The sequence below is a fragment of the Erpetoichthys calabaricus genome, chromosome 2, assembly GCF_900747795.2.
Source record: "Erpetoichthys calabaricus chromosome 2, fErpCal1.3, whole genome shotgun sequence".
NCBI classification, from domain to species: Eukaryota; Metazoa; Chordata; class Cladistia; order Polypteriformes; family Polypteridae; genus Erpetoichthys; species Erpetoichthys calabaricus.
Genome location: NC_041395.2, coordinates 152,897,772 through 152,920,521, shown reverse-complemented (window position 1 = coordinate 152,920,521; position 22,750 = coordinate 152,897,772). Strand labels below are relative to the sequence as shown.

Below are 22,750 nucleotides of genomic sequence, written 5' to 3'. Positions count from 1 at the left end.
CATATTAAGGATATTCAATCTGTATGTGCTTTTGACTTAGTATAACTACATTTATCAAGTAAACGTTAAGTTCTTCAGTGTCAGGAAAGAGCTTAAGAAGTTAATGATGGGCCATGTGGTCACAGAATAGCTTGAAGCTATCAGAATCTCTGAGTTAACAAATCGGTACACCTGTATCTTAATTTTTTTTTTTCTTTTTTAAAATGTGTGTGGAATAAGTGGGCAAAAATATTGAAGCAGTGAAGTAAATGTTTCAGTCTGAGAAATCCTTGTCACCTAGCTTCAAAAAGTTCACTTTTAAAAACAGAAAGATGCTGGCCTTTTTAATTACATGGATATCTATATGCAAAGATTGGCGATTATTATGGCTAAATAAAATGTCCTACAGTGCTGTACTCTGTGCATGATTTTAAATGACATGGGATTGATTGACCATTGATAAATGAAGTATGTAGTAAGGAATGTGCAATATTAATGACTTGCTTAGGCTTGAAGAATAGGGAAAATTGCTTTTGCTTATGTTAGGAAATTCCATTGTTTTGTAACGGTATGGATGGGTATGTGTTGGAGTGGGCATGTGTAATGTTCAGTTAGTCTTATAGTCACATGAAAATGCAAGTACAACCTGTGAATTTTTTTTAAATAAAAGTGATGTAATTGGGGGAAAAAAATTAATTAAAAATTGAACAATAATTTATTTAGTAAAAAATGAACAGATATGCCATTGCTGTCTGTGGAAAAAGTAAGTAAACCCTTGGCTCTAATAGGTGGTATTTCTCCCTTTGGCTGTTAAAAACAACCTAAAGTAGGCATTTCCTGTAACTTCCCACCCCTCCATTCTTTCAGCTATGTAAGGTTTCTTGTGTGCACAACCCTTTTCAACCACTTCACCAGCATCTTAATGGGATTTAGGTCTGGCTGTTCCAGAACCCTCCATTTATTTCTTTTCAACCATTCCTTGCTGGATTTACTGGTTTGTTTAATGTAATTGTCATGTTGCAAGTTTATCTTCAAGCACCTTCTGTTACAATGAAGAATTCGTAGTGGATTCTATAATGGTGAGGTACCCAGGTTTTGATTCAGCATAGCAACACCAAACCATAACTTTTCCACCACCATGCTTTAAAGTTGGTGTTGGGTTCTGCTGAACAAATGTCTTTAGTTTTGCCACACATAAGACTGTGGTCAGATAATCTGGTTTTTGCCCTGTGTCCAGAGCAGTTTGTTCCTGTGGTCCTGGTCTTTGCCTAGGTGTTAATATGCAAACTTTAGTCTTATCTAATGTTCTTTCTGGACAGCAAAGGTTCCTTCCTGGCACACCTCCCATGTAGATCTAATGTGTGCATCCTCTTTATAATGGACTCCTGCTGTAAGCCTCCTGATTAAGTTCTGTGGTTTCTTGTGGCTTTTTTTCAGTATCTCTCATTCTGCCCTCTGGCTGAACTTGATGGGGTGGTCTGGCTCAGAGAAGCTGCCAGTTATTTGATATCTGTACTTTTAGAAGATCTTCAGAATAATGGAATGGTTGATTTCCGACTGTTGGGAGAGCTTCTTAAAAACCTTTCTAGAGGCATAGATATCTATAATGTTCCTCCTGAAGTCCTCAGAGAGCTGTTTTGATTTATGCATGATGATAGCACACGATTCAACAAAAAAAAAAAAAAACACGCATATTATTTTCTGAAGTTTTTGAAAGACTGGTTCCTTCAAGATTCTCTCTAATCTAAGGATGATCTATTCTTTTCCATTTATATTTGGTGTTCCTGATTCTAATTTAATGTAGTGATAAATGTAAGGGTATCCTTAGTATTTCTACATGTGGATTTGCATATATATTTAAACTAGCTGTCCCCTGCGGCTCTGCCCACATAGCAGTGAAATCAGACAGTGAGGAGGGCCCTGCCCAGCTCCCCACTCTTGATGTCATGCTTCCCCCTGCCTTTGGCCTCTGTCTCAGATTAGTGCAAATATATCACTCCTGCAAGCGAACTGTGATTCTTAGCGTGGTGAGGGAAGTCGCAAAATCAACCAGAATGTTCAAGCAAATTGTAGGAAAAAACCTGATCTTAACCGGTTAAGTAGTTCTCTCGTTTGTTAGCTGAGCAGAGGTAAGGACCGCCCTGAGGTTGCTGCATGATTGAGGCTGGCCCTGGCCCGTTGTGTGTCTCTTGGATTCTCAAATAAATCCGTACCACAAGCGAACTATGATTCATAGAGCAATGAGAGAAGTCGCAAAATCAACCATAATTTTCAAGCAAATTATATATAAAAAAAAAAAAAATCTAAGTCCGTTAAGTAGTTCTCTCGTGAAAAGCAGACACAGACAGAAGTGGGTTTTATATAATATAATATACAGTTAGACACCTTTTTTATGATTTTGGTTCTGTACATTACCACAATGAATTTTAAATGAAACAACTCAGATGCAGTTGAAGTGCAGACTTTCAGCTTTAATTCAGTGGGGTGAACAAAACAATTGCATAAAAATGTGAGGCAACTAAAGCATTTTTTTAACACAATCCCTTCAATTCAGGGGCTCAAAAGTAATTGGACAATTGACTCAAAGGCAATTTCATGGGCAGGTGTGGGCAAGTCCATCGTTATGTCATTATCAATTAAGCAGATAAAAGGCCTGGAGTTGATTTGAGGTGTGGTGCTTGCATGTGGAAGATTTTGCAGTTGCAGACAACATGCGGTCAAAGGAGCTCTCCATGCAGGTGAAAGAAGCCATCCTTAAGCTGCGAAAACAGAAAAAACCCATCTGAGAAATTGCTACTATATTACGAGTGGCAAAATCTACAGTTTGGTACATCCTGAGAAAGAAAGCAAGCACTGGTGAACTCAGCAACGTAAAAAGACCTGGACGTCCACGGAAGACAACAGTGGTGGATGCTCGCAGAATCATTTCCATGGTCAAGAGAAACCCCTTCACAACAGCCAACCAAGTGAACAACACTCTCCAGGGGGTAAGCGTATCGATATCCAAGTCTACCATAAAGAGAAGACTGCATTAAAGTAAATACAGAGGGTGCACTGCAAGGTGCAAGCCACTCATAAGGCTCAAGAATAGAAAGGCTAGATTGGACTTTGCTAAAGAACATCTAAAAAAGCCAGCACATTTCTGGAAAAACATTCTTTGGACAGATGAAACCAAGATCAACCTCTACCAGAATGATGGCAAGAAAAAAGTATGGAGAAGGCGTGGAACATCTCATTATCCAAAGCATACCACATCATCGGTAAAACACGGTGTCATTGCCAGCAAAGGTGTTTTCAACCAAGTATTAGAAATGAACATTTTATTTCCAGTTATTTAATTTGTCCAATTACTTTTGAGCCCCTGAAATGAAGGGATTGTGTTAAAAAAATGCTTTAGTTGCCTCACATTTTTATGCAATCGTTTTGTTCACCCCACTGAATTAAAGCTGAAAGTCTGCACTTCAACTGCATCTGAGTGGTTTCATTTAAAATTCATTGTGGTAATGTACAGAACCAAAATCAGAAAAAAGTTGTGTCTGTCCAAATATTTATGGACCTAACTGTGTAATATATACAGGTGCTGGTCATAAAATTAGAATATCATGACAAAGTTGATTTATTTCAGTAATTCCATTCAAAAAGTGAAACTTGTATATTAGATTCATTCATTACACATAGACTGATGTATTTCGAATGTTTATTTCTTTTAATGTTGATGATTATAACTGACAACTAATGAAAGTCCCAAATGCAGTATCTCGGAAAATTAGAATATTGTGAAAAGGTTCAATATTGAAGACACCTGGTGCCACACTCTAATCAGCTAATTAACTCAAAACACCTGCAAAAGCCTTTAAATGATCTCTGTCTAGTTCTGTAGGCTACACAATCATGGGGAAGACTGCTGACTTGACAGTTGTCCAAAAGACGACCATTGACACCTTGCACAAGGAGGGCAAGACACAAAAGGTCATTGCTAAAGAGGCTGGCTGTTCACAGAGCTCTGTGTCCAAGCACATTAATAAAGAGGCGAAGGGAAGGACAAGATGTGGTAGAAAAATGTGTACAAGCAATAGGGATAACCGCACCCTGGAGAGGATTGTGAAACAAAACCCATTCAAAAATGTGGAGGAGATTCACAAAGAGTGGACTGCAGCTGGAGTCAGTGCTTCAAGAACCACCACGCACAGACGTATGCAAGACATGGGTTTCAGCTGTCGTATTCCTTGTGTCAAGCCACTCTTGAACAAGAGACAGCGTCAGAAGCGTCTCGCCTGGGCTAAAGACAAAATGGACTGGACTGTTGCTGAGTGGTCCAAAGTTATGTTCTCTGATGAAAGTAAATTTTGCATTTCCTTTGGAAATCAAGGTCCCAGAGTCTAGAGGAAGAGAGGAGAGGCACAGAATCCACGTTGCGTGAGGTCCAGTGTAAAGTTTCCACAGTCACTGATGGTTTAGGGTGCCATGTCATCTGCTGGTGTTGGTCCATTGTGTTTTCTGAGGTCCAAGGTCAACGCAGCCGTCTACCAGGAAGTTTTAGAGCACTTCATGCTTCCTGCTGCTGACGAACTTTATGGAGATGCAGATTTCATTTTCCAACAGGACCTGGCACCTGCACACAGTGCCAAAGCTACCAGTACCTGGTTTAAAGACCATGGTATCCCTGTTCTTGATTGGCCAGCAAACTCGCCTGACCTTAACCCCATAGAAAATCTATGGGGTATTGTGAAGAGGAAGATGCAATACGCCAGACCCAACAATTCAGAAGAGCTGAAGGCCACTATCAGAGCAACATGGGCTCTCATAACACCTGTGCAGTGCCACAGACTGATCGACTCCATGCCACGCCGCATTGCTACAGTAATCCAGGCCAAAGGAGCCCCAACTAAATATTGAGTGCTGTACATGTTCATACTTTTCATGTTCATACCTTTCAGTTGGCCAACATTTCTAAAAATCCTTTTTTTGCATTGGTCTTGATTGATATTCTAATTTTCCGAGATACTGAATTTGGGACTTTCATTAGTTGTCGGTTATAATCATCAACATTAAAAGAAGTAAACATTTGAAATACATCAGTCTGTGTAATGAATGAATCTAATATACAAGTTTCACTTTTTGAATGGAATTACCGAAATAAATCAACTTTGTCATGATATTCTAATTTTATGACCAGCATCTGTATACAGTGGAACCTCGGTTTGCGAGTAACTTGCTTTACAAGTGTTTTGCAAGACAAGCAAAAATTTTTAATAAATTTTGACTTGATAAACGAGCGAGGTCTTGCAGTACGAGTAGTATGTATATGCTTTGTCTGCTGAGCATCATGTGATCACAACTGAGCTGATGGTGGTTCTCTCTCGCTGCGGGATTGTGGGCAATCGTCTCCTATTCTCCGTCTGAGTCGGCGTGCCTCACTCATAGTCAACATCCGTACGAGTGTATACTGTTTACTACAGCATTAGCATTGTCTGTGTGTGTGCGCGTGTGTGTGCTCGCTAGTTCATGTGTGTGTGCTCGCTAGCTCGCGTGCGTGCGTGTGTGTGTGCTGTGACGTGTGAGTCCCCGTCTTGCACCCTAAAACAAGAAGCCGAGTCTCAGTACTTTACCAACACCAGCTTTATTCAGCTTGAAACAGCAACAGCGCGGTTATTTATACACAGACACAGCAGTCAGGCAGGGCCCTGCACATTTATAATGTTCCTTGTTCCTTGTATCATCCATCGACGGCAGGCGCTTATAGCATGTCCGCGATCTTTTCGGATTTGCTTTTACGGCGAACTGCTACAGCGCTGGGAGACTGTGATTGCTTTGGGACGCTCTTCCGCGTGTCGTCCCGTTGGGTGCAATCCCACAAGAGTTTAGAAACTCACTCACACCAGCCATGATTCTTTTCAAGGGTAAAGTACAGGTTAATTTGTTTTATGTATTTTTACTTTATATTTTGTACTAGCAAAATACCCGTGCTTCGCAGCGGAGAAGTAGTGTGTTAAAGAGGTTATGAAAAAGTAAAGGAAACATTTTAAAAATAACGTAACATGATTGTCAATGTAATTGTGTTGTCATTGTTATGAGTGTTGCTGTCTTTTATATATATATATATATATATATATATATATATATATAATATACACACACACACATAAACATATATATATATATACATATACATATATATATATACATATCTACACATACATACGTATATACACATATACACATCCACATAAACATATATATATACATATACAAATTTACATATCTACATATATATATATATATATATCTACATATATATATATATATATATATATATATGTAGATATATATATATATATATATATATATATATATATATATATATATATATATATATATATATATATATATATATATATATATACACATACATACATTCACACATTATATATATAATATATATATATATATATATATATAAATATAATGTATATATACATATGTACTTATTGGCTCCTGTATTTAGGATATAGCGGGTTGGATAATGGACGGATGGACATCTGTATGCATAGCCGTATTTGCCCGTTTTCGTTTTTTTTTCTTTCTTCAGTAATATTTCAGTAAACCCGGAGCTTGTCAGTTCAAATCCTGGTACTGACACCACTGTGTGACCCTGAGGAAGTCACTTCACCTGCCTGTGCTGCAAAAAACAAAAGTAATGTAACAAATTGTACCTCAGATGTTGTAAGTTGGTGGAATAAAGGCATAAGTAAAATAGATAAATATGTATTATACACATAGGAACTATTCATTTATTTTCAGTTAAGTCATCTGCAGCAAACTTTTATAAATGAGGGTTTCTGATTTTTAGATAGTGCAAACTGTTCTTCATTGACGTTTTCTCTTGGAGAGCTTTTTTCATTTCATTGAAAATGAAAGCAGCAGCTGCCAAAATATGTAGCTTTCTTATTAATTTTTCAACATTGTGTAAAATAAATGTATAAAGTAACATAAAAGGTTTAAATACTGGTTATCATTTTACACTAAAATATTACTTAAGAGATACAAAAAAAGTAAAATGGATATGTTGTTTTTCTTTAAGGAGATTAAATATTACTGAAGAAAGAAAAAAAAAAATTAAACAGCCAAATGGGGCTATGCATATGAACTTAAAAGGTTTAAATAAAACAGAAATATATATTTTATTTTTAGTTGCTTAACTTGTGGAGGGTGTATCCTGTAGCAAAGCCCTAACTTTTTTCGTGAAAGGCCGTTTCAGTCAATAAGTCTTAAAAAAACGTGTAAAGATATTGACAATAAGCTAAGTCATCTGCAGCAAAGTTTTATAAATGAGGGTTTCTCCTTTTTAGATAGTGCAAACTGTTTCTTCTTCATTGACGTTTTGTCTTGGAGAGCTTTTTTCATTTCATTGAAAATGAAAGCAGCAGCTGCCAAAATATGTAGCTTTCTTATTAATTTTTCAACATTGTGTAAAATAAATGTATAAAGTAACATAAAAGGTTTAAATACTGGTTATCCTTTTACACTAAAATATTACTAAAGAGATACAAAAAAAGTAAAATGGATATGTTCTTTTTCTTTAAGGAGATTAAATATTACTGAAGAAAGAAAAAAAAAAATTAAACAGCCAAATGGGGCTATACGAACAAATACGAACTTAAAAGGTTTCAATAAAACAGAAATATATATTTTATTTTTACTTGCTCAACTTGTGAAGGGTGTATCCTGTAGCAAAGCCCTAACTTTTTTCGTGAAAGCCCGTTTCAGTAAATAAGTCTTAAAAACAGGTGTAAAGATATTGACAGTAAGCTACGCAAACCCAGGAAGACATGGAATCGTTTAAATCAAGTATCATTACATCTTCCTTTCTTAAAGAGAAGTAAGACAGTACTTATAAGCTTACATATTTATATATAGACATATATATATATATATATATATATCCGAAGCCGTGCAAGCACACTCTTGAGAATGCAACGTATAGTTGTACAGAAGAAAAGCAATCTTGCCTCAAATGAATGGCAACCTTTTGTAGGTCTATGAACTTAATTTAAACTTTAGGTTTACACGGTGCTTTCTTTCCGAAGTACCTGCACTCATGAATATGTCTGTATGTGTCAGTCGGTCAAATCCACGCGCTTCGCACCGGTGAAGTACCGCTTTTAAATTTTTATTAAGAAGAAAATAAAACGTTTTTAAATTGAGGGAAAATATACTAATAACAGTTTAAGGATCTGTTTTTTTTGTGAAGCTGCCTTTACTCGAGTGATCACTTCGACCTGACTTGGTGGCCAAGCATAAGCGTTACCTGGTAGGTAACCACCCATACAATCAGATTGTGAATCAGACTACGAATGCCGTGAATGTAATTACACACTCACTGCACTTGCTTACGGTAATCGAACCTCGGACGTCAGTGCTAGAGGGGCTTAGCAGCGGTGAAGTATTGCTTTTAAATTTTAATTAAGAACAAAAGAAAACCTCAGAGGTTCGATTCCCGAAAGGGAGTGAAGTGAGTGTCTGGTTATCTACTAGGTAACGCTTATGGTTGGACAGCAAGTGACGTAACATCAGCCACGGTGCCTTCAGTTGTGAGAAGCAGATCATAGAATGATTGAAAATAGTTTTGCATTTACCTTTTTAGTAAAAGGCGAGCTTTTAAGCCTGAGAAATCACCCCGTAAATGCACACGTTTAATTGCACATGTGTTAATATGTATGGTTACACAGTATTAAAAGACAGTGAAGAACGTGATTTACCTTTGTTCCCGCGTTTGATAAAAGGCGAGCTTTTAAGCCTGAGAAATCACCCTGTAAATGCACACGTTTAATTGCACGTGTTAATATGTATTATTACACAGTATTAAAAGACACTCAAAAATTAACGTCATTTACCATCAGCCACGGTGCCTTCAGTTGTGAGAAGCAGATCATAGAATGATTTAAAATAGTTTTGCATTTACCTTTTTAGTAAAAGGCGAGCTTTTAAGGCTGAGAAATCACCCCGTAAATGCACACGTTTAATTGCACATGTATTAATATGTATGGTTACACAGTATTAAAAGACAGTGAACAACGTCAGTTACCTTTGTTCCCGCGTTTGATAAAAGGCGAGCTTTTAAGCCTGAGAAATCACCCCGTAAATGCACACATTTAATTGCACATGTGTTAATATGTATGCTTACGCAGTATTAAAAGACAGTGAAAAATTAACGTCATTTACCTTCGTTCCCGCGTTTGACTCGTGCTGTAAATCTCTTCCTTGTTTTTAGTTCACGTGATTACGTAGGAGGCGTGATGACGCGATACGTGACTCCGCCTCCTCCATTAGAGTATATGGACAATAAATATGTTCCAGTTATGACCATTACGCATAGAATTTCGAAATGAAACCTGCCTAACTTTTGTAAGTAAGCTGTAAGGAATGAGCCTGCCAAATTTCAGCCTTCCACCTACATGGGAAGTTCGAGAATTAGTGATGAGTCAGTCAGTCAGTCAGTCAGTGAGGGCTTTGCCTTTTATTAATATGTATAGATTAATCATTTTTATATGAATAGTTTTGGGTTATGGAACAAATCATCTGAGTTTCCATTATTTCTTATGGGGAAATTCACTTTGATATACGAGTGCTTTGGACTACGAGCACGTTTCCGGAACGAATTATGCTCGCAAACCGAGGTTCCACTGTGTGTGTGTATATATATGTATGTATATATGTGTATATATATGTATATGAGATTATACAATGGACTACAATATGTAAATGTTTCATGTTTGTTACATCACCTTTATCTATAGATTCTATTATAATGAAGATCAAGTTTATTTCTACATTTGTTAAAACGGAAAACATTTCACAGGGTGACTAAAGACGTGTTTGCAAGTCTCTTTTGAAAAGGAAATTGCACAATTTCCTGCTTTCTTTGCACAGGTAAAAACTTCAGATTTTTTTAAATTTGTTTCTTGAAGGTAACATATTGTAAGTGTTAAGTGAACCTTCAGATTACTCTGTAGCTTATCTAAATATGAAATTAATAGAAAACGATTATCTTAAAATAAATAAATAAACATCAGCAGTGATTGCCCCATTCTGATGTTACATATGCCAAATTAATAACTCTTCTAGTCAATAATTCCATAAAGTCAGCTGCTGTTGCTTACAGAATCTTGATTTTTTTTCCTTCTTTTTGTATCAAACTTTGTAATATGTGTACTACTATAATTGATTTTGCAAGGACGGCATGATGGAGTAATTAATGCTGCTGTTTCATTGGTTCAGCCTCCTAGGTTGGAAATTTGCTTATTTTTCCCATGTCCATGTGGTCATATTCCTAAAGACCTGGTTTTAAGATTAAATTGACCCTATGCAATTGTGTATATTGTAATGAGTGGGCCTGTACCTACATGGATTATAATTTGGATTAATCAAGGTTTCAGAGAGTATCTCTGTTTAGTTTAGTAGATGTAGGACTCCCATCATTGAAGAATAACACAAATACACACAGATACATGCATAGAATGATTAAATCAAGAAAAGGTCTCGGGTGATGCCAGTTGCCAATCACCCCACAGCATTCCACATTGTATTCTCTACTTAGTATTAAGAAACATGCAGGTGTTCTTGTGACACACACAAAATCCAAACCATTTTGGTTATATGCTACTTACCAATCAAATAATTTTTCTTTTTACCACAGTTGTTCTAATTATTGAGGAAGTACCTCACAGTAACACTTGTGGGTAAGAAAGTAATGCTTCTTCTTATGCTAGGTGCCCTTTTATTATTTCAGTCACTCTAGATAAAAGACAAAATGTAGAAAATATAAAAACATGATATTTATAAAGTTATAACAATACGAAATAGAAGAAAATATAATAGAAAATAAAATGGATTGCAAAAGTCCCGATATTATTGTCAGTAGAATAATATGAAAATCAGCAATGTCAAGGAATAGATTTTATCCAGAGCGACTTTTGATTTAGCATTTGGTGTTATTCATAGGTTACGTTTTCTGATGTCCAAATAAGATGGTCTCACATCTCTTGATCCCTGATATCACTTTCTATTTCGTTGACCTTGTTGGTTCCTTAGATAAGCCATATTTATTTTAAAATTGCACGTGGGCCTTCAGAACATGTGACATTGCACACATTTGATTGGTTCTCTGCCTTTGTATTAAATGACAGTTCTTAAAGCCTTTGATGTTTTTACACACCTCATGCTTCTTTCCTTTCCCAGATTATAAAATAATTGAAGCATCTTCTGCCTGTTATTTTCCTTTCCTAGGTTGGAAATTAATAGAATCCTGTGCAGTTATAAACTGACGTAAACAGAGGTGTTAGTTACAATATAGGTAGAATGTACAAGAAAGGATGCTTACAATGTCTGTTAATAAAGTCCTATAAATTAATTTAACTCTGAGAAAAATAATTAAAACCTTATATAAGCAGTCTTTAGTTTCAAAATGTAAGATTTTCCACTCCAGGATACATTTGGAGCAGTTTTTTTTAGTGCTAATATAAGTACTGAATCCAAGTCATTGGAATTTGCCATTTCCAATAACACTAAGCTTCTGCATACTCGGGCATATAGAATCTTCATAGATTCATAGAGTGTTATCCTTAATATTTTTCCAGTTAAAATAAATGAAAGGTTACAGATGTTTTATTTTTTGTTATCAAACTTAAATATTTTAGTAGTATAAAAAAAATTTTTTTAATACCCAACATATACAAAAGACATCCATTATAAATATATATCTAGCATAATCATACAACATTAACAAAAAAGCTCTTAAGTCAAAGACTTTTCAAATAATTACAACTCACAATTCTAATAAAATGTACCTAAAATTTGTACAAAGAATATTCAAAACCAACAGATTTAGCAAGTTTTCAACAGCCAATCTTGATCTTAAACTTAACAAGTCTGTTCACTAACCATCAAGATCAGAGTCTTTATAAATATCTATTTTTTAAGTCTATCAGTTCCTCTTCATTTAAAATATGAGCTGCTGTAGTGAACAGAAACTCGCTCACTTTATGTTCACACACACCTATAAGGGTTATTCATTTTAATTAATGGAACAAGTGAGAAGGATTGAACTAGTTGAAAGTTGCTTCTCTTTTAATATCAGTGGAAGATGCTTGCCTTTGCAACATGCAGGCTTGTTTTTCTCCACTTTTTACTCCAGCTGGGCATCTCTTTTGCCTTTTTTTATCCTTGCACAGAATTACTCCTTAGATTTATGGTTCTCTGTTTATTTTTTTTCCTTCTTTAAAACCAAAGCCAATATTTCAGTTTTATGTCCCTTAAACTGTGCCCAACTATTCAGTTTTTAGAAGCTGCCTTTAGGCAGAACTACAGTGGATTCAAAAAGTACTTGGAACGCTACACTTTCTGCACATTTTGTAATGAAAATTTCATTTTAAATATATACATTTGCAAATGTCTCTAATTCAATTTAATTTTCAATTTTGTAGATGCCTCTTTGGCAGCAGTTACAGATTTGAGTCTTGTTGGGTAAGTCCCTACCAGCCTTGCCAGTCTATATTTGGCAGTTTATCCCATTCTTCCTAACAAACTGCCATCTTCAGGTCTCTTTCCCACATGTTCTGTGGGGTTTCAGTCTAACCTTTGGCTCAGCCACTCAAGAACAAACACTTGTCCCAAAGACATACCAGCATTGTTTTGGCTGAATGCTTTGGGTCATCGTCATGCTGAAAGATGAACCAAATAAGTTTTCTTCAAGGACCTCACTGTATTTGACTGCATTTATCCTTCCGTGATTTTGTACCAGTCTTTCTGTCCTTGCTGCTAAGAAGCCTACCTTATTGCATAATGATGCAATCACCATGCTTCACTGTATGAAGGGTACTAGGTAGATGATGAACAGTGACTGATCTTCTCCAGACATAGTGATTGAAGTTCTGATGAAAGAGACCAGAGAATTTTTTTTTCCTTTATGCCCTCAGACCATTTTAAAGGCCATTTGGTAAACTCCAAGCGGAAATTGGCCACAATACAATAAACATCTGATTAATGTAACATTGCAGAGTTGGTTGTCATTCCAATTGGTTTTCCCATCTCAGCAGAGGACTTCTGAAACTCTGTTAGAGTGACCGTTGGCTTCTTGGCTATTTCCCTGGCCATGGCTCTTCTTGCCCAATTACTCAGTTTGGCTAAATGGCTAACTCTTAGAAGAGCCCTGGTGGTTACAAATGTCTTTCATTTCACAATTATTGAGGCCACTGTGCTCTTTTAAAGACTCAAGCTTTAGAAATTATTTTATACCCTCACTGAGATCTATACCCCCCACAATTTGATCGTGCAGGTTTACAGAGTTCCTTTGTACTTCACAGCTCATGATTTATAGAGTGAATTGTGCAGCCTTACACACATAGATAATTGCTTTTCTAAACTATTTCTAATCAATTCAATTTGCAATCCAGTCAAGTTAGACACATCTCAAGGGTAATTAAAGCAAACAGGATGCACATACTTAACCACAATTTGGAGTGCTATAGCAGTGGGTTTGAATGTTTAAATGAATGATTTCAGTTTTACATTTTTAATGCAGTGGTACCTTGGTATACGTCCTTAATCCATTCCATTTCCTTGGACTTATACCAAACAGGTCTTATACCAAATGATTTTTTCCCATAAGAAATAAAGGGAAAATGATTAATCTGTTCCCATGAAAAAAATCCTATTGTTATTGGCATATTATACATTGATGGGGTTGTATATGGCATATTATACATTGATGGGGTTGTATAAAATAATTTAAACACTGCTTAATACTAAAATAAATACAAAAGCAATTAGATGAAATAATTGAAAATTTAACCTCACTTTACCTTGCTGAGAAGAGGCAAGTGCTTGCTAAGACTGCTCTTTCCCATCTTTTAACCACCTTTATCTTCCTCTTTTCCTTAATCCATCTATCCCCCCGTTCCTGGTGCTGACCTGTGTATATACATCCTCCCACGCCTTCGTGGGTGCAGCGCCTTAATCACATGCCGCAGGAAGCCAATGAAGCAATTGAGAATGATCGCACCCACACGTGCAGGTGCAACTCGCTCCAACTACCTCATTAACTCCTGGAGTTAATAACTGGAGAATAACCAAAGCAAAGTACTTTGCTTGCAAGTTTTTAAAGGATCTAGATCTTCCAGTAATTGTTTTGTAAATATATTTTCTGGTTGGATAAGTTTAAAGTTACAAAATGCAAACATGAGTCTTTAAGAGTAATGGCACTTTATGGCCACTGCCAGGTATCACGGTGATGTTATGATTTGAGACTGGTGTTATTCCTATGCCTCACTGTTATTTAGGAATCTAATAATTAAGGACACCAGGTCCGCTGCCTTGAATTTGACTTTTTTCTTCTTCCAAATAAATCTAATTAAAATATAACATAGAATTATAAATTTTTCACAGCATTGCCCTCATGATCCTTGTTTAGACAGGCTTCAAAATATCTTGGTTGTAGTTCTCTAAAAATTAGGGTTTAAGTGTTTTAATCCCACACACTTTCCAGACATTTAATAGTGTATATGTTTGAGTGGGTGGAAAAAGATGGTTATGTAGAAGGGCAACAGATTAAAGCTTAAAGTGCTTCCTACATTGGTTCATTATTCTGAGAGAATGAATGGTAATTGGATTTTTAGTGTAATGATAGTAGTTTGTATTGACCGGGGAACAGAGCAAGAAATATAAAGAAGTACTACAAGATTTTATTTCTATTGCAGATCTGGCTTGTGTATATGCATCAATCTGTGTCGATGTCCAGGACTTTTTATCTTTTATATTTGGCGGGCAGTAATATATTTGAAAGTTGGGTAGTGTCATGCCCCCTTTTGCTTTAGGTCGTTGTAGAGTCGCCCTTTGGATGTGTGGCTGTTTTGAATTCCAAATAAAGTAAGTTGTGATTGAGTTGTGATTTCTTTAAAAAATGTTAATGAATATGGAGATGCTTTGAAATAGGAAGAGCAACTTGGGAAGGGTGGTCATCTTAACAATGTTCAGCTCTATGATCCACGTTAGGTGCCTAAATATTAATCAGATTAATTTTAGTATTAGAAAAATTGCCTGTCACCATGATATACCGCCCTTCAAAATCAGATATTGAATCTGACATTAAAATTGGGATAGTTCTGTGTGTTAAGATTCCAACACCCCTGGATTTCTTTGTGTAGCTAGAGAGAAAAGTTTGGCCAGACCACTCTCTTTGCAAATGAAACTGGTTCTTCCTTAATAAGTGAGTCTCCTGTGAAATTATCTTGGCATTTAGACTTTTTAATTAATTCATGATTGAGACCCTTGACTTTCAAGTTCACAAAATTCATATTTGGTCATGGAAATATGTCTTCTGAACTTTTGTTGACAATTTGTAGTCTTACGTTAAGGTAGTGCATTGTACATACGATAGCTTTGACATAGATTTCATATTATTGCCAGATGATACAACTATGAAGCATATTGTTGTCACTAACGGTTATTGGGGTATAAGGGAGAAAATAGAAGTAGCATTGCTGTCTTTAGCTCTCCAATTATTTAAATTAGACTATGATCTTGAGACCATATCAAATATTGTTTGATCATTATGGCCTTATAGTGGTTATTTGAAAATAAAATTTACAAATTATGAATGATTCTCTTCATTTTGGTACTTAAACATCTAAGAAGTGTCTGTTGATCTTGGTTCAGCATTAATCATACATCTTAATTTGTATGGAAGCTGGTGCAAGCAAAAGCATTATTCACACTTTTTAATGATTATGTAGGACCGATCAGACCCCCTACAAATGAATTTAGCACATGATATGAATGCCTCTGATTCTGCAGTGCACACATGTTTAATCAATGTGGACATGCTTGATTTCAACAGTTGTTCGCAATTTAGCACAGTTTGTAACTGGAGAAGCGCAAGCTTTGAGGAAACAAATACAGTAATCATCACTTTCTGTAATTAATTACATTGAGGCAGTTGTAATTGTAATCACGATTAATTGTGCAGTACTATTTATTATTCTTAGCTTTTTCCCTTCCTAATACCCAAGGCCAGTTTAACTCTGTTGAGCCTGAAGATCCTTTTTTTTTCTTTTATTAATATACTTTGTTATATTTTATGCTTTCCTGATTAGTCTATATATATTATTACCTGATGTACTTGAATGAAAAAGATTTGATGTAGGGTTGTGTGGTATATCGAAACTGAAAAAGTACAGAAAAACCCAGTTTTAAAAATGGCAATAGAAGTAAAGACTAGTTTGAATTACCTTGTGCTCAACTCTTCATTTTCCCCTCTGACATGCTGTACTAGTGCTGTAGACTAGAAGTCTACATTCCTGCCGATTCTAACTTTTTTTTTTTTTTTTCTTTTTTGCAGTGCAGGACTAAAACTTAAATATATGCATTGCAAAAGTATTCAGTTCCATCATAAATATCTGCATGACAAAAGATCTGTACACATATTTATCCACTCATTGTTTGAATGTGAACTCTTGGCTGTAACAATACATTTCCAAAATCAAAATAAACCGTTTCCTGAAGAAGAAAACCTCAATACAGTAATCCCTCCTCCATCGCGGGGGTTGCGTTCCAGAGCCACCCCCGAAATAAGAAAATCCGCGAAGTAGAAACCATATGTTTATATGGTTATTTTTATATTGTCATGCTTGGGTCACAGATTTGCGCAGAAACACAGGAGGTTGTAGAGAGACAGGAACGTTATTCAAACACTGCAAACACACATTTGTCTCTTTTTCAAAAGTTTAAACTGTGCTCCATGACAAGACAGAGATGACAGTTCCGTCTCACAATTAAAAGAATGCAAACATATCTTCCTCTTCAAAGGAGTGCCCGTCAGGAGCAGAGCATGTCAGAGAGAGAGAGAGACAAAAGCAAACAAATCAATAGGGCTGTTTGGCTTTTAAGTATGCGAAGCACCGTGGCACAAAGCTGTTGAAGGCGTCCGTATCGTCTAGGTTTGCGAACAGCCCCCCTGCTCAATCCCCCTACGTCAGGATCAGAGAAACTCAGCGCAAGAGAGGGAGAAAAGTAAGTTGGGTAGCTTCTCAGCCATCTGCCAATAGCGTCCCTTGTATGAAATCAACTGGGCAAACCAACTGAGGAAGCATGTACAAGAAATTAAAAGATCCATTGTCCGCAGAAATCCGCGAACCAGCAAAAAATCCGCGATATATATTTAAATATGCTTACATATAAAATCCGCGATGGAGTGAAGCCGCGAAAGGCGAAGCGCGATATAGCGAGGGATTACTGTAGTATTTAATTAAGTATTCAAGCCCTACACATACATGGTCGAGATCCCCTTTGCTGCCATAACAGCCTTAATTCTTTTTGTGGTAAGGACATACAGTACCAGTTTTGCACATTGTGATTCTTACCTGTTTTTCTTGGCAGAATTTATAGAGATCCTTGGTGTTAAAATCAGGGCTTTGACTTGGCCATCCCAAAACATTCACCCTTCTGTATAAATACTGAATAGATAAATATGTGCACAAATATTATGTGTTGCAGAAAACTGAAGACTTTCAAGGGCATCAAATACTTTTAGCATGTAACTGTGTAGTGAGTAGATGTGGATGAGTTGTCTTTATCCCTGCGTTTCTGAGTGGGCAGTCATAGTGTTGATGAATGTCTGAGAAAATTGTTGAGAAATAACTTATATAGTTTTTCTAATATTGTAGTTTATCATCGATCTTATAATCAATACGGCTTCACTGAAAAAATTGTATACAATCAGAAAAGATAAATGGCATCTCTCTGTTGTGCCATGCGCCCTTTTCTTTTTAACCGAGTTTAATAACAAGTCATTGCAAACATTGCGGTGCATATACATCGTGGCTTGTAGGGCATGTGCTCGATTAGTGATTATTTGTTAAGTGCTGTTTTTTTTCTCCCCCCTTAATATCTACTGACTTTGTATGTTGAGTATTAGTGACATGGTCTGCTGTGCTGAGATCAGCTCTCACCTTACAGATGTGTATGTGATTTGTACATACTTAAATGCTTGTCTTAGCGGTATGCACAGCAAAGCAGCTTCTGTCTATAAGGGAGGCCAGATGTTTTTTTAAAAGTGGCAAATATATAATCGACTTAACACATGCCTTCATATACAATGGATCCTTGTTAATTTTTCTAATCAAAGAGATCAAAACGTTTTAGTTTATATTCAGTTACTTAGTAAACCATTAAAGGATTTGCAATGTTTTTTATTACACTGACAACATCTGGTGTAGAAATGAAGATCACTACATGCATTCTAACCTAAGAAGTTGTCATTGGTTTTAAAAAATTATCCCTTTTTTGAAAATTTTAGAAGCAGATGGCCTGTCTTCATTTAAAGTAGTTGTGTGCTCTACAGAGCAATTGTGAAATTTAAGTTGCACCGCCTGCTCTCCTGATAACATATTCAGCTTCCTAGTAGTTATATCCTATTGCAAACATGGATATTATTATTAATTAATATTACTATTTTACTTGTTTGCAAATGTTTACTACTTTAGTTTTATGGGCACCTTTTACATTGGTATTGCATAAGAACATGGCTGTACACTCCCTTCCAAGCTGTCACTTGAGTCAATCTCATGTTAATACCCACCCAAACCAAGCCTGTGCTGCATGCAAGTAACACTGACCACAAAACATGTGACTGTCTCACATGGTTTGGACAAAATCAGAGACCACTGTTTCAAGTGCTACAAAGAAGAAAACCGTTAGGAACGAGAGTGGCTGGTCACTGGTTATCAAATCATCTTTTAATTTATTATTTTTTGAAAAATATATCAATAGATCATCCTTAACCATACTGTGAAAAAGAAAAAAAAAGATAAAAAAAAAATTTATTCCCATCTTTGTGATTCCTCCTTTAATCCAACCACACTTGGTCAATCTCAAGTTCATTTTAAAGGGGAAAGAAGGAATGTGGTTAGGAGTGGAGTGTTATGTGGGAACAAGGGAAAGTGGGCGGGAGCAGACCGACACGGGATAGAATTTAGTTTGGGACCAGCAGGTAGCAAGGAAGGGAGGTTTGCTGTAGACTGTTTGGGACAATAACCCTAAACCACCCCCTCCAGTTTGACTGGTTTTTAGACTTCATATTGCAGCTTGTAGCGAGGCAATGAGGTGCATGACTGTTTGTGTGGCACACTGGGCAAGTGTACGATTGTGTACGATTAGGGGTTATCCGTTATTTGCTTCAGTACTGCTATGGAGATCTGAGAGTATTGATACTAAAAATCAAAAAAAAAGTAAAGTCAAAAATGTAGTACCAATCCAACACTAATTTCTTTTACGTCTGTTAGTATTTATTGACCATTGCTATACACATGCATCTGCATCATTATGCAGGTTGAATTTTCTCTGATTGCATATATATGTTTTATATACATTTATTTTTTTGCAGTTATTTTTTTTGATTTTTACAAATGCTATAGATAAGACTAATTTCATCTCAGTTTTATTACTGTATTCTATGTTTATTTAAAGACTTAGTCCAAAATATGACAAGTCTCTCAAAACCGTATAGTGGTTTACTTATAGGCACAAAATATGTATGTGGTGGATATTATACATTCCTGTGTTCATTTTTTAGTTATCACGTCACACTGTACATTTGTATTGAGATAAATGAATTTTTTTTTTTTTTTTACACCTATCTTTTAATAGTGTTGGAATTCAAGTTTCTGATTTAAAAATTGTATAAGTCATTTTGTGTAAAATTGCAGCATGGATCATAAGGTTCCCATTATTCCCTTCCTTTTTGTCTTCTAATTAAATAAATACAACTAAATTAACTGTTAAATAGCATTTTACTAAAGTTGCTTTTAATGTTACCCTTTTCCTTCCCTTAAGTCTGATAATTGTTTTATTATTAGGCTTAAGAAAATCTCCAAAGAAACGCAGCGAGTCCCCACCAGCAGAGCTCCCCAGTTTACGGAGGAGCACACGCCAAAAGACCACGGGCTCCTGTGCTAGCACCAGGTAAATATATAACTTTTGGAGAGAAAAGGGAATCATGCCCGGTGTTTACTTCTTGCTCCCATTAATTTATTAATGTATTAATATTTTTGACCCATAATACTGAAACCTGCGATTGTTCTCTGCCTTAACCAGCATGCTTTTTGTAATTTTACAATTCAGTTCTTAGGTATTTTTGACTTTTTCTTTTTTTAAAGCAATGGTATGACTTGCCCGTTTAACTTTCATAATTTCACAATTTTATTTTGAAACTACTATGCCCAATCTAAATAGGTTTTTATAATTGTTTTTACAAGGTAGATATTTGTTATTACAAAAAAAAGCATGCAGAGACTTACTTGTACTTGTCATGTTTAAAAATCTTTTATGTTCAGCCAACATGTTGTTTTGCTCTGTTACAGTACGCTTCTAATTAAATCTTTGACTGTTTAATGTCAGATGTTGTTAATAGTTGAAACATGAGGTCAGTATTCTTAAGTGGTCAAGGGTATTAGGGCTAGTTGCATTTTGTGGGAAAGGTGTCTCACTTTTTTGCAATGGCAAGTGATTGTATTTAGGCTTAGCTCTTAGAAATTTTATCAAAGGATTGATATATTTGCATACGATCAAAGTAAAAAGTATGTGAACCCTTTGGAATTATCTGGTTTAATGCATGAATTGGTCATAAAAAGTGATCTGATCTTCATCTAAGTCACAGGCTCTGATATACACAATGAGCTTAAGCCAATGACACACAAAAAATTTTACTCTTATGTCTTTATTTTACAAACGCATTCAACGTCCACAGTGGTAGTGGAAAAGTAAGTGAACCTTGGGATTTAATAACTGGTTGACCCTCCTTTGGCAGCAATGACCTCAACCAGGCGCTTCCTGTAACTACAGATCAGACCTACACATCGTGCATGGGGAATTTTAGCCCATTCTTCCCTGCAGAACTGCTTTAACTCTTCCATATTCTTTGGTTGTCTTCTGTGTATTGCTCTCTTCAAGTTATATTCCACAGCATCTCAATAGGATTGAGATCTGGGCTCTGACTGGGCCACTCCAAAAGGTGGAGTTTGTTCTTCTGAAGCCATTATGCTGTGGATTTGCTGTGATGTTTGGGGTCATTGTCCTGTTGCATCACCCAGCCTCTTCTGAGGTTAAGTTGATGGACAGACACCTTCACGTTATCCTGGAGATTTTGTTGATAAACTTGTGGATTCATTTTCCTCTCAATAATGGCAAGCTGTCCAGGCCCTGATGCAGCAAAGCAGGCCCAAATTATGATGTTCCCTCCACCTTACTTTACTGTAGGGATGATGTTTTGATGTTGATATGCAGTGCCCTTTTTATGCCAAATGAAATTCTGCTTGTTCCTCCCAAATAGTTCAGTTTTGGTTTCATCACTCCACAAAACTTTTTCCCACTACCGTTGTGGAGTGTCCAAGTGCTCTTTCGCAAACTTCAGGCATTCGGGAATGTTATTTTTTGATAGCAGTGGCTTCCTTCTTGGTGTCCTGCCATGGACTCCTTTCTTGTTCAATGTTTTGTGTATAGTTGACTCATAAACAGAGATGTTAGCCAGTACTAATGACTTCTTCAAGTCCTTTGCTGTCATCCTAGGGTTCTTCTTTACCTCATTGCTGACTTTGCGTTGTGCTCTTGGGGTTATCTTGGCAGGGCGCCCACTTCTAGGCAGAGTAGCTGCCAAACCAAATTGTCTCCATTTATAGACAACTTGCCTAACAGTAGACTGATGAATTTCTAAAATCTTTGAGATGACTTTGTAACCCTTTCCAGCCTTATGTAGATGAACAATTCTCGATTGTAGCTCTTCAGACAGCTCTTTTGTGCAAGGCATGATTCCCATCTGGATATGCTTCTTGTCAAAAGCTCAAACTTTATAGTGTTTTTTTATCAAGCAAAGTAATTCTAGGCCACACCTCTGAACTTGTTTCATTAAATGGACTCCAGGTGTGCTAAATTCTGACTGCAATGAGCTTTTAAAAAAGTCATTAGCTTAGGGTTCACTTACTTTTTCCAACCTTCAGTTTCACAGTTTGAATGATTTATTCAATATGGTCAAAAATTCTCTGAAAAATCTGTGTATCTTTAGTTATAGGAGACTGTGTTTGTTCATTATTGTGACTGACATAAAGATGCGACCATGTTTTATATGGGAATTAGACATAAATATAGATAATTCCTAGGGGTTCGCATACTTTTTACTTTGACAGTATACTTTGCATTCAAAGGTTTTAGTGACAGTGTCTGCCAGTAGGCCCCAACCCAAGAGAATGCAGTATCATATGGGAGTGTTAGTATGTATCTGACTCGATTCTTACAGTATAAAAAGCCCTTCCTTAACCTTTTTGACATTAAGTAATTTGTATAAATAAATTACATATTTTCTGAAGGCAATGTGCAAAGTATTTTTCACCTTTTACTATCTTGAAACTAATTTTAAGAATCAAAATTGTGAAAGATATTTTGCCTGAAAATTTATTAGATAAAATGTAATCGATGGTACAGTGCTGCTTGTGTTTCTTCATGTTCTTCCTTGACCATGTTTAACAAATTTATTTAAATACTCTATTTTTCTCTTATTCAGAGTGGATTAATTAATTGTTCTATTTTGAGTTTAATTTATTTGATGTATGTTCTTTAATGCAGAATTTATTTGTAGTTCTAACGTTTTATATCATATAGTAGTATAATCTTGTTCAGACTAATTTTCTACAAAAATGAGATTTAGCTGTACAAAATAGATTCAGAACAC

The 22,750-nt window shown here is 36.0% G+C and overlaps 1 protein-coding gene across 14 annotated transcripts in view; it reads left to right on the top strand.

Moving 5' to 3' along the window:
• Positions 1-22,750, top strand: part of trip12 (thyroid hormone receptor interactor 12) — a 328,355-nt gene that overhangs the window by 131,130 nt on the left and 174,475 nt on the right. For all 14 annotated transcript variants that reach the window (XM_051923009.1, XM_028794650.2, XM_028794649.2 and 11 more), the window contains one exon: positions 19,887-19,992. In XM_051923009.1, the coding sequence (XP_051778969.1) occupies positions 19,887-19,992 (106 nt within the window). The remainder of the gene's footprint in view (positions 1-19,886; positions 19,993-22,750) is intronic.